This window comes from Pseudonaja textilis, chromosome 9 (assembly GCF_049901715.1).
Source record: "Pseudonaja textilis isolate UNSWEBS1 chromosome 9, rPseTex1.2, whole genome shotgun sequence".
Classification (NCBI taxonomy): domain Eukaryota; kingdom Metazoa; phylum Chordata; class Lepidosauria; order Squamata; family Elapidae; genus Pseudonaja; species Pseudonaja textilis.
The window spans coordinates 811978-824348 of NC_141998.1; the positions used below are offsets into that span (position 1 = coordinate 811978).

Here is a 12371-nt window from a genome sequence, read left to right on the forward strand (position 1 = left end):
TTCCAATCTCGTTTCTTTTATTACAGTCCCAGACCCAGTGCATAAGTTAAAGTACAGCAGAAAGACACGAATGGAGAACTTTTATAATATAACATAGAAACTTTGGTCAACCCACAGCTGTGGGAAGAAACTTGGCAACAACGTTTGCTTCACTTGGTAGAAGAGAAAACCGCATGCAAAACCGACTTTCTTTTTTTTCGTAGCAATTTTGACAAATGAGGCTCCGGCAGCTCCGAAGCAAGTGGGCGAAACCGCCGCTTTCCGCGCTCAGAGCAGCCCGGGCGGGCCTCGGGGGAGGGGGCGCCGCCGGGGGAACAGCCGCAGCCTTCCCAATCTCCGGGAAGAAGGTCGGCCCCGCCCACGAGCCCTTCCGGCCGGCGGCGCCGCCCCCCTCCTCCTCGGCCTCGCGGCCGGCCGCAGACGGGGCGGGGCGCGCGGCGTCACGTGGCCCCGGCCTATAAAAGGGAGTCCCGCGCGCGCCAGCCAGAACCGGTGAGCGGCCGAGGGCGAAGGCGGGCTCGCGGGCGGCTGCCGGGCGGAGGCGAAGGCGAAGGCGCGCACGAGGCCGGTCGGCGGTCCGTCTCCGGCGCGGAGTCCTCGTCGGGAAGGGAATCCCCCCCCCCTCTCGACCGTCCGCGAGGCCCGCGTGACGCGCGGCTTCCCCTCGCAGGAGCGGCGGCGGGTGGGCGCGGTGGCGGCGGCGGCCATGGCGGGGTTGCGGGGCTCTCCGCGGAGCCGGTCCGCCTCGCTCCTCTGGTAGCGCCGGCCGCCGGGCGGGCGGGCGAACCAACCCCTGGGCCTCATGGCGTCGGCCGTCCCCACGGCGCTGGCCACGGGCCTGGCCACGGAGGCGGCGACGGCGACCGGCACGGCGGCGGCGGCGGCGGCGGCGTCGGGCCCGCTGAGCGCCTTCCTGTGGATGCTGGTCTTGGGCTTCGCCATCGCCTTCGTGCTGGCCTTCTCGGTGGGCGCCAACGACGTGGCCAACTCCTTCGGCACGGCGGTGGGCTCGGGCGTGGTGAGCCTGCGGCGGGCCTGCGTGCTGGCCTCGGTCTTCGAGACGGCCGGCTCGGTGCTGCTGGGCGCCAAGGTCAGCGAGACCATCCAGAAGGGCCTCATCGACGTGAACCTCTACGACACCACCCCGGAGCTGCTCATGGCCGGCTCGATCAGCGCCATGTTCGGTGAGGAGGGGCGAAGGGGGAGGTCATGGGGGGGCAAGGGGGCAGGAGGGGGCTCGCTAAGGCCCGCTCCCTTGATACGCTCTTCCCCTGGGGGGGAGGGGAGGGGGTCTGGTTGGGGGAGGGGTTGGGGCAGGAGGGGGCTCATTAAGGCCAGCACCCTTGACCCCCCCTTCCCCTCCCAGGCTCGGCCGTGTGGCAGCTGGCCGCCTCCTTCCTCCGGCTGCCCATCTCGGGCACCCACTGCATCGTTGGGGCGACCATCGGTTTCTCGCTGGTGGCCAAAGGACAGAAAGGGGTCCAGTGGTCGGTGCTGCTGCAAGTCGGTAAGCAGGGAACGGTGGTGGTGGGGGGGAGGTCAGGCTGGAGGGGTTCGGCACCTCAAAGGCATCCTGTAAATGGCGCCCCTCCTTCCTGACCCTCCGCCCCCTTCTCTCTCTCCCCAGTCTTGTCCTGGTTCGTCTCCCCGCTTCTTTCTGGCATAATGTCCGCCCTGCTGTTCTTCCTGGTCAGGCTGTTTATCCTCAACAAGGTATGTGGGATGCCAAAGGACAGCCGAGAGCTCCCTGCCTGCCCAGGGCAGATAAGACCTAATCGTGGGCATCAGTGGCCCGGAAGGGACCACGTGGGCTGCCCTGGATAGCCCGGCTGCTGCTGCTATCTTTAGCTGGTTGCAGGCCCCTTTCACCCGGGGAAAAGAGCTTTTTAAGCACCGAATGTTTTACAGGAAGCTTGGCCTGCCTGTAGGTGGTTAGGGATGAGTGCTGCCCTAATGGGAGTCGGTGGGGTGGGGTGAAATACAGTGGTTTAAGACGTTCTCTGCTGGCTTCTTAGCCACCCACGTGTAGAAAACCAGTCTTCTCCCAACAGATCTGGGGTCTGCCATGTAGCCTGCCTTTTGCAAAAGTTTGGTGTGGAACAGCGGGCTAATAATCTACACTGGGATGCTGCTCTGGTTGAGAAAAGCGCCTCCCTCTCGCTATTACAATCTCAGTGAAACAAGTATATGGGGCGGTGAAGGAATATTTTACTTAAACATCAAAATCTTTCTTCACTGCCCTGCATCCTTGTTTAACCGATGGAGCAGCGATGTGTGATTTACGTGTATTAGGTTGCAAACTTAGAATTTTAGAGTTGGGAGTTTCTGTCCAGGTGCTCAGATGGATGGGGACACCCCAACAACGCTCTGGGGACACCAGTTTGGGTGTTCGTTGTGTGTTCTCTGTCTGGCGAAGGGCAGCCGCCGCCTCCTTTTGGTAACGCTTTCCCAGTTGCCAAGAGTTTAGTCCAGGGAAGTTTTCCCTTAATACCTGTAGTCCGCCACTTACAACCTCAGCTGAGCCCCAAATTTCTGTTGCCAAGTGAGTTTTGCCTCCTTTTTTGTGACCTTTTTTGCCACAGTTATAATTGAATCCCTGCAGTAGTTACTCTGCCTTCTCAGCTGACTTTGCACGTCAAAAAGTCACAAATGCTGATCACAAGACCCATTGTTAGTATGAATCACTTGTCAGACGCCTGGATTTTGATTACCTGATGACGGGAATGCTGCAACTGTTTTGTAAATGTGAAAAATGGTTGTCATTTTTTTCAGTGACGTCACTTTGACTGTTGACTGTTGTAAGTTGGGCCTACCCGTATTGATTTTTGTTTAAACTTTAGAGTATCCTGCACTGGAGCTATGTGGCTTCTCTTCACGACTAGCCCTTTGAAGCTTTCCCGAGATTAGGCCTGGGAGGAGAAATGGTTTTTCCACCCACCGTCCATCTCATGGTTTTCCGGGAGGACCACAGAAAGGTTGGGTTGGGATGGGAGAGGCTGAAATAGCCGCAGAATTCTCCAAGTTTTCCACAGCAATTGCAAACTTTTAGGAAGTTTGTATAGTTCTGAAATTAGTCAATAGCATTTTTTTTTCCAGAAGATTCAAAGATAGTAAATACTTCCTTTTTCTGCCCTGTAGGTAGCAAGATTAATGTTAGCCCTTTAAAATAGGCCCACGTGCGTTTGCCTTGTATTTAGAGAAGTTAAAATTCTGGATAACGTTCTGTAGTGACTCATGTCATAAAATCTACTTTTCGTAGGAAGATCCTGTTCCAAATGGGTTGCGTGCACTTCCCGTTTTCTATGCTTGCACAATTGGGATCAATCTCTTCTCAGTCATTTATAGTGGAGCACCCTGTAAGTAAAGCTTCAAATATTGAGGTTTAATTTTATAATCCTTTATGAGCTTCTTAATCAAACACAGAATTTTACCCCTTTTGCTTTACAGGAGCGAACTCTTCTAGAAGGCAACTGGTCTGGGCCATTACAGAAAGCTGCAGGCTAGCATACATACGCTGAGTTCAACCTTAGATAGTTATCCTGTCCAAGAGGCCTGTTCACTCTGTAAATTACTAGAGTCCTTTCTTCTTAAATCCTCACAGGAGCGACGGTTTCTGACTTGTCGGTGGTGTTCCACGCCCCCCCCAGCCCCCCCACCCCTTGGTTGCCTGCAGACTGATCTGACCTTCCACTTTCCTTCTCGTGCTGCCTTCTGCTGAAAGCCCAGGATTCTAGCTGCTGCTAAACCAGAACGTTTCCCACACCCTTCTAGTCAAATCCCTATCAGCTAGGAGGCTCTGGGGTGGATTTCTCACTCTGGCTCTCCACGCCTTGAATATTAGATTCCAAAGAATTTCCTCCCGCCTTCCCCGCTGTCCAAGACATGCTGGCAACAAGAGCGTGGAAGAGGAATGTCATACTTCTGTGCTGGAACCTTCTGAGTCTCTCGAAATAATAAATGGGGGTTTTGGTGGGAGAAAGAAGCTCGATTGCACATTTCTTGTATAAACCCAGGGAGATGTCCTATTTACCAAGGGCATTTCTGCTGGAATGCGGCCTGGTGCAACAGGTCTAAACTCTGCAGGTAGTTGAATTAGCTTTTAAGTGCCTGAAACTGCCTTTTTCCCTTGCATGCTTGCAGTGTGCCAGAGCTTTTGGGTACATTACTTAAAATGTATATGCAAATAATAAGATACCTAAGCCGTAACCATCTCACCTGGAATTTATTCCCAAAATCCTTTTAGCAACCTAATTTTTCTAATCCTGTAAAAATGGTCCCAGTGTTCAGTTTTTAATTTTTATTACTTATTTTACATGAGATGCCAGTTGAGAAATAGATCCAATTCTGAGACCAAATTTGTGGATAAGGATCAGCCACGATTTCTTGATTTCCTTTTCTTGCCATTTCTAAGAGAGGCCATAGTTTTATGTATTTTTTAATGATTGGGTTCACACATTAGGCTGGGCAAAAGTGGATCTGGGTATATTTTAGTTCAATGTGCTGTGTAAACCCAGTCGTCCTAATTCATTCCAAGGGATACCCAGTGGCTGACATGCAGTGAACTAACCACACTGGTGCTATGATTAAGTAAAAGCGGTCACCTTGCGGTCTCTTAGTCTATTACGCAAAAAGGACGTGGGGAAGGTATTAAGGTTGAAAGGAACGGAGCTCCATTGTCCATGCTATTATGATGACCCTGTGAAAGTGAGTATTTTTGTGTTCTCGGAAGGGGCCCTGGCCTCCGTGTTTCAAAACGTGTTATTTTATTTCCTAGTGCTGGGCTATGACAAAGCTCCCCTCTGGGGCACCATCCTTATTTCTTCAGGGAGTGCTCTTGTGTGCGCTCTCGTCGTCTGGTTTTTTATCTGCCCAAGAATGAAGAAGAAAATTGAACGTAAGTAGATGAAATATAATTGAATTTGAAGGTGACGCTTCTGCGCAGTTGAGCATTTAGATGTTATGCTTTTAGGTCAGCTATCCCCAGCCTTTTCGAAACCAGGGACTGGTTTTGTGGTGGGATTTTTCCACGGGGGGGGGGGGGGGGAATGGTTTCACAGGCTCCCTAAATCCATGCATGTTGCAGACAAAGCATCACTCACTTGCATGGCGGGTTGGGGACTCCCGTTTTACACGACTAAACAGTTGAATCTAAATGTAAATTGAATTTGAAGGAAATGGTGCCCCTCTGATGTGAAATCTTGGAATTTCTAGAGCCATGCATATTATGTTTCTAGCTGGCAATTTCCTTTTTCTTATTCCAACCTATTCCTTCAGAATGACTTTCCTTTTGGATCCTCTTCCAAGGCACGCTTACAAATATAAAATGCAAGTTACTTTCCTCATCCTAAAGTATTAAGCCTTTTACAGAACTCCTGTAACTCAGGCCACAGGCTTCTTATACCAGGCACAGGACAATATATAAGACTATTGCATATAACTGTGGCGGGAAGGAGGAGTTAACATTGCCAAGGATTATGGCGTGTGGATTTCCATATCCCTTGTTGTGATTTGCAGATCTTTGCCAGCTGGTTAAACTTTGGATACAGGCCTCGGAGTAAGCTGGGGAGGTGGGTGGTTTTCTTAGCTGCACCTTGCTTATTTCTGCAGAAGAGATCAAGCCCAGCCCTTCTGAGAGCCCGTTAATGAGGAAGAAGGACAGTCTGAAAGAACAAGATGAAATGAAGGTCACCGACAGCAGCATGGCTGATGTGGAAGACGGGCCCAACCCAGTGGAGGCGCCTCACAGAGCAGCTCTTGAGCCGAGGGCGGTCTCTTTCAACTTGGGAGACCTGGAGGAGATGCCGGAAGGGCAGAAGCTTCCCAAGGTTGAGATGAAGGAAACCGTCATTGACAGCGGTGAGTACAGGGGGCTCCCTTGGGAAGGGCCCCGGGGTCGGTTCAGTGCAGGGGCTGCCGCTCATGGATTTAGAGCAAGGCGCTCCAACCTTGGCGGACTTCAACTCCCAGGATCCCCCAGCCAGCCAAGGTTGGAGACCCCTGATTTGGAGAACCAAGCACTTTGTAGTAGTTGCGTAGCAGCTTGCGCGCTGCTGAGGTCCAACTGCCTCCTTCCTGCCTGCAGGAGCCATGCAGCTTCCCAACGGGAGCCTCGTTCAGCTGAACCACATGGTGAGCAACCACATAGGCTCCAGCGGACATTACCACACTGTGCATAAAGATTCTGGGCTCTACAAGGAGCTCCTCCATAAACTTCACCTGGCCAAAGTGGGCGACTGCATGGGCGACTCCGGAGACAGGCCCCTGCGGCGCAACAACAGCTATACCTCTTACACCATGGCCATCTGCGGCATGCCTCTGGACTCCTTCCGGGCCAGGGAGGCGGACCCCAAGGGAGCAGAGGAGATCGAGAAGCTGACGTGGCCCGGAGTGGATTCCAAGAAGAGGATCCGCATGGACAGCTACACCAGCTACTGCAATGCCGTGGCCGACGCCCATCCCACCGACGTGGACTTGCAGAAAGTGGAGGTGGGGGCCGCCGCTCGGAAGGGCAGCGACTGCTCTCTGGACGAGTGGCACGAGCAGGACAAGCCGGAGGTGTCTCTGCTCTTCCAGTTCCTGCAGATCCTGACCGCCTGCTTTGGCTCCTTCGCTCACGGGGGGAACGACGTAAGGTCAGTCTGGGTGCTGTATATCAGCAGCGCTTGTTGCCTTTGCGCACGAGAATTGGGGTGCTTGTTGGGGCAGAATTAGCCTTCCTTTGGCATGTTAATTCCTGTCCCTTTTTCGAGAGAACAGAATTCTCTCGGTCAGGGGGTCTCCAACCTTGGCAACTTTAAGCCTTGAGGACTTCTGGGATCAGAATTCTGGGAGAATTCTGATCTAGGTTGGTGGCGGGAGGGATATTTTCTTTTCTTTTCTTTTGCCACTTTAGAGGGGGGGGGGAGTTATTTGACGTGGTGGACTGACCTGATGTGTGGTCTTCCCTTTTGACAGCAACGCTATCGGCCCTCTGGTTGCCCTCTACCTGGTCTACCAAACGGGAGGTGTGTCTACCCAGGTAGCCACCCCTATTTGGCTTTTACTCTACGGAGGTGTTGGGATCTGCATGGGCTTGTGGATCTGGGGAAGGAGAGTCATTCAGACCATGGGCAAGGACCTCACGCCCATCACACCTTCCAGGTAGGAGTCGTCCACGCAGGATAATGTCACAGCCCGGGGGATGGCCTGCTTGACCCAGGCGCCCGGCTGGAACCGAGTGGGGTGATGCGGGGGCTTCCTGAGGCTCGGAACCCCCCGGGGATCCTTTGGGACTTTTTATCGATCCCACTGAGTTCCCTGCCCTTCCCTGATCTCCATATTGACGGCGATTTTCTCCTCCGCAGTGGCTTCAGCATTGAGCTGGCATCCGCTTTGACGGTGATCATTGCTTCAAATGTTGGCTTGCCTATCAGCACAACTCACTGTAAAGTAAGTAAAAAGGACGCCTGCAAAACGAATATATTAGCCCGGTTGGTGGCAGCCATCTTGTTAAGCCCCGTGATTGTTCTGGGCTCCTCCCTGACCCTAGAAAGCTCAGCTCCAGTTCCATTCTAATCCTTGGCTTGAAGGAGAATAATCCTTGACCGCCCTAGTCAACTGTCCACCTATGATATTGATCACCTTTGTCCTTGCAAGGGTCGTACAAGGAGAAATACGTGTGAGAACGGCTATGATGAATGGCATTTCGTTCCGGCTGGGCACCGACTGCCACTTGGTTTAAGTTCTGTCCTTTTGTCTCTTCTGCCCAGGTAGGATCAGTGGTGTCTGTAGGCTGGCTGCGCTCGAAGAAGGCTGTGGATTGGCGCCTGTTCCGCAATATCTTCATGGCCTGGTTTGTTACTGTCCCCATTTCTGGGCTCCTCAGCGCAGCCATCATGGCTCTGTTCAAGTACCCGATCCTGGGAGCCTGAAACGGATGCGCTGAGGGCTTTGCTGCACCAGCCTCGGTCTGCATCTTTCGCCAAGTGGCCGAAAACAGTGTTAAGGTGGCTCCACCAATTGCAAAAAGGGCAGAGTGTATTCCTCGTGCTGTATCTGCTGCTTTGCCCAACCTCGTTCTTGGCACTAGAAAAGTGCTACGTCTACAAATCATTGTGTCTATATTTCTAAAGGTTTTTTTTTTTTAAATCTGGCTTTAAGTTCATATTTAATGTTGTCAGGGGTATCATTCTTCTTTCGCAAGCTAAACACAAACTTTAGTGAGCACAACGAGGAAGAATGTAAGCTAGCAGAAAATGGGTGGCGGGTGCCACTTTTATAAATGAAATCTTTTTAAATAAAAAAAAACAGGCTGTCTGGGATAGATGTATGGGTGGGCAATGATGACTTTACAATAGTTGTGTGTTCTTGATATGATGTGCTTGCAAGTAGCAATACCCAAAGTAGTTGGAGATTACAAAAACAACTGAATTAGTTAAAAAAACAATCTATACAATTTACAAAGCAGAGTGGATTGGCTAATAAGCCATCCTTTTCCCTTTCTGGACGTATTAAGGTTCTTGAAGAAGTAATTTCCTAAGTGTGTGTGTGAGAGAGTGAAAGATCAAAGAGTATCTTATTTAATACTTTTTTGCTACCTGGAATCATTCTTGGAACATTCAGATGAATAAATATTTAACAAATTTTGCAGGAACTGTGTTTGAAAAGTTCTGTATTATATATCTTGTATAGTTCTAAGAATGGAATTAAATATTTCTGCCTGTTAAAAGCCATTGGAATTTTCATTTGACCTGCAGCCACACTTCCTAATTCTTTAAGAATTATAATACTGAATTCAGATGGAATTGCCAGGATGGATTTGATTGTGGGGGAAAAAAAAAATTAAACTGAAGAAGCTGAAACCAGATTTCGGCCTCCCATCTCACAACTGCATATTTTTGTCAAAGCCTGGCCAATGTCTTCAAACATAAGGAATATTTTGGCTGTGATTAAAGATGGAAGCACAACGAGAGAGCCGTTGCTGGCTGATCTGGTTTGGGGGGATGCTTCTGCCTTTGTATAGTTCTGTGTAAATCAGGGGTCCTGCCCCCACCCTCCCCCGGGCTGCAGCCCACTCAAAACTGGGCTGCGCAAACATCGGGCATGTGCTGCTGCTCCCACAGATGGGAGCTTTGCAGGCACAAATGCCCGTCACTTGTGCAAATGGAGCAGCGCACGCCTGCTGCTCACATAAAACCGTCTCCTCTCCTACCCACCCCCACCGGTCCCCTAAGCTGGAAAGGCTGGGGGCCACTGGTCTATGGCTTTCGTTCAGGGCTCTCTGAAGCGGCAATACCGTTTTATTGAGAAAGGGGAGATTGGAGACGGGAGGAAAATTGTCCCAAACGGTTGGCTCCAGTGCTTCTCTTCCCCGCACCCCCAAACTGCCCAGGTTAACAATCACAAAGACCCTGGTTTTTATTTTCCTGGAGTCACAGAAACAAATACTTCCAAGGTAGTGAGATAAGACATCAGGACATCATCAAAGCAACTTTATGCTTGGAATATTCTTCACAGTAGGTCATTTTAAACCCAGAATTGCTGACTATCTAAATAAGGACATTTTACTAGTCTTATCACAATGGTGCTTAAGCCTTGACCTGTGCTCAGATCCGTGGTTTGGGCAGGTCACAAAACCTGGGCACACCGATACGCAGCTGTCAGTTATTCGCAGCAATGAGAACAATGAAGTTCACAAAAGTTTTCTTTTAAAAAAATCTTTTCCCCAAAAAGTGAGCAAAAATTTAAATGTAAATTAAGAGATAATTGAAATATCAAAGGGATATAAATCCTGATAGATTGCAGGAGAAAAAAGGAAACTCCCTTTTTCCAGAAACCCTGATTATTAAACATTTTGATATTTCTGATTGGAGGGTCAGCATGTCCGAAGTGGTAGTTGTCTAATTTAAACAAAAAACCCTGACGTGATTTGGATGTCAGAGTCTGCCAATTGCAGTAACAGCACAGAGGGAAGGAATGCTGGAGGAAAGACAAATAGTGCTGAATATTGTGTTGGCTGTGCCCGAGGCAAAGCTGTGGGGTGTGTGTGTGTGTGTGTGTGTGTTGGGGGGGGTTGACGAAGACAAGAGGGGAACGGGCATAACTATGCTGTAAATCTGAAAAACAAATATTGCAGACGGAATAAATCATTCTGACCTTCCGTTTTTTTGGAAATCCTTAGCGGGGACAAACTATTGGAACAGCCTTTCTCTGTTTCTGCAAAAGATATCGTAAGTCCTGACAGATTGCAGGAAAAAAAAATCCCCAGAATTTCAACACAGTCTCCATCATCTTGGGTTAGGAAAGAAGTTTCCAGTTTGCCAGCAGTTCTCTGGATCAGGATGACCCTCTGCTGCGACTTCCCGAATTGGCTGTTAAGATGCGCCCCGCTTTGGCGAGTGAGAAATGCTGGTGAGCCAGCCGCTCTGCCAGGGGCGATGCCAAGGAATCGGGAGCGGTGGACAAACCTCTTGGTGCTTAAACGTCGGATCGAAAAGGATCAATTGGTCTCGCGCCTCTGACCCGGAATGGGACGTTCTTTTCTATCTGTTCCACAAATGGGACGTTCCCTCCTCCACTCACGCCCCGGTTCTGCCCATCCATTGCCCCCCCCTGTGCTTTTGGGCTAGGAATACTGATCAGCCAATAGGTTTGGAAGAGTTGACAGTAGAAAGGGAAGCAGCCCATCAAAGAACACGGTTTGGCTGCCAAGATTTACTCAGAAAGGAAGGGACCTGAATGGATCCCTGACTAGGGGAAAATGTAGTTAACTGAAAGTTGACTTTCACTGTTTTCATGTATTTTAAATACACAATATAGATCATATAAAGGTACAGGTTCCTCTCCTTGTAGTCGTTTCCAGCTCCAGGGGGGCAGTGTTCACCTCCGTCGCAAAGCCACAGAAGAGCCCCCGCTGTCCAAAGACGTCTCCATGGTTGTGTGGCCAGAGGACTAAATGCCTTTGTGGTCCCTATTTTTCTACCTGCGCTTTACGTACGTTCGAACTGCTCAGTTGGGACAAGGAACGGGAACTCACTCCGTGACGTGGCGCTAGGGATTCGAACCCCCAGACTGCCAACCTTTCTAACAGATAACAGATAATCAGAGTTGGAAGGGACCTTGTAGGTCATCTAGTCCAACCCCCCGCCCAAGCGGGAGACCCTACACCATTTCTGACTGATGATGGCAGTCCAATCTCTTCTTGAAAACTTCCTGACTGACAAGCTCAGCGTCTTAGCCACTGAGCCACCGCGTCCCTTATATATCATATAGAACATATTAAAGATAGAAGATCTTCTATATTTAAAATAGTTTTGAATATTTATACATTCTAAATATTACGATGCAAATCAATACGAATTTCTGCAAAATGCTATTCCTGTAGGGTGTGAAGGAACTTGGCTTTTGTGCTGGATAGAGTAGAATAACAGAATTGGAAGGGACCTTGGAGGTCTTCTAGTCCAACCCCCTGCCTAGGCAGGAAGCCCTACACCACTTTGAACAGCCCCCCCCAGGGCAAAACCTCTCCATCCTTCACCCCCAGCATGATCATTCTGATGCCACCTGACACCGGCAAGATTGACGGCTAATTTCCAGCCCAGTGACCACCTGGATCCTCAGTCTGAGAGACGCCTGTGAGGGCAGGTAGCCAAGGAGAAAAATCCTGCGCCGCCGAGGGATCCCTCCTCTGCAGGTGGGAGAGAGCTCGCTCCGTTGGAAGCCGCCTCTCTCTGCCAGCAGTGCAACTCTCCAACCTTGCTTTAAAGCCAGGAAGGAGAAACTTCCAAGTAAAAAACTGGTAATATAGGCAACATTTACGCCACAGGAATAGCAACCTGAAGTTTAAGAAGTTTAGCTACAAATTGAAGTTTTTGAATGTATTTTGTCTTTATGCAAATTTAAACTGCTTAAAAAAATTTTTTGTTTATGATTTCTGATAGCAGATCCAGATGATACAGCATCTTTAAATGATTTTCTCTCCTGTCCAGAATAGATGCAATAGATGCCCTTCTATTTAAATCGATTTATTTGGCGAAGTGAGATGAGACCCACAAGGAATTAATGGGGTCTCCCGTGCAGAAGCCGCTCGGGGTCCGTGCAAAGCAAGAGAATAATGGCGACCACCAGGCCACCGATAAAACGGGGGAGTACTAAAGCGCAGGTAGTTCTCCACTTACAACAGGTCGTTTAGTGACGGTTCCCTAAGCTCCCTGAGGAGGTTGACTGCCTCCCTCGACTTCGGCCGGCAGCCCCGGAGGAGCCGCCGTCGAGGCGCGGCTGGAGCGCCGCCCGGAGCTCGGCCGGGGCGTCGGGGCGGCGACTGGCGGGAAGCCTGGGCGGCCGGGGAGGGGCGGCGGGGCTGGGCAGGGCCGGGAACCTCTCCCCGGGCCGGA

General features: G+C 50.5%; 1 protein-coding gene across 1 annotated transcript; it reads left to right on the forward strand.

Annotated features, from left to right (window-relative positions):
* The first annotated feature begins 485 nt into the window (after positions 1 to 485).
* Positions 486 to 8707, forward strand: SLC20A1 (solute carrier family 20 member 1). The gene is made up of 10 exons (XM_026715158.2): positions 486 to 1184; positions 1367 to 1507; positions 1628 to 1713; positions 3260 to 3356; positions 4775 to 4894; positions 5608 to 5856; positions 6083 to 6632; positions 6955 to 7140; positions 7344 to 7428; positions 7749 to 8707. Exons 1-10 carry the CDS (start codon positions 803 to 805, stop codon positions 7908 to 7910), a joined length of 2058 nt encoding a protein of 685 aa, XP_026570943.1. The 5' UTR covers positions 486 to 802; the 3' UTR covers positions 7911 to 8707.
* Positions 8708 to 12371: the final 3664 nt, after the last annotated feature.

Bases quoted from the DNA above. Each gene is read 5' to 3' on its own strand.
- SLC20A1 (XM_026715158.2), top strand. From the start codon at position 803: ATGGCGTCGGCCGTCCCCACGGCGCTGGCCACGGGCCTGGCCACGGAG. The intron at 5,857-6,082 runs GTGAGTACAGGG...TCCTGCCTGCAG, and splicing joins GGAAACCGTCATTGACAGCG to GAGCCATGCAGCTTCCCAAC. The intron at 7,141-7,343 runs GTAGGAGTCGTC...TCTCCTCCGCAG, and splicing joins ACGCCCATCACACCTTCCAG to TGGCTTCAGCATTGAGCTGG.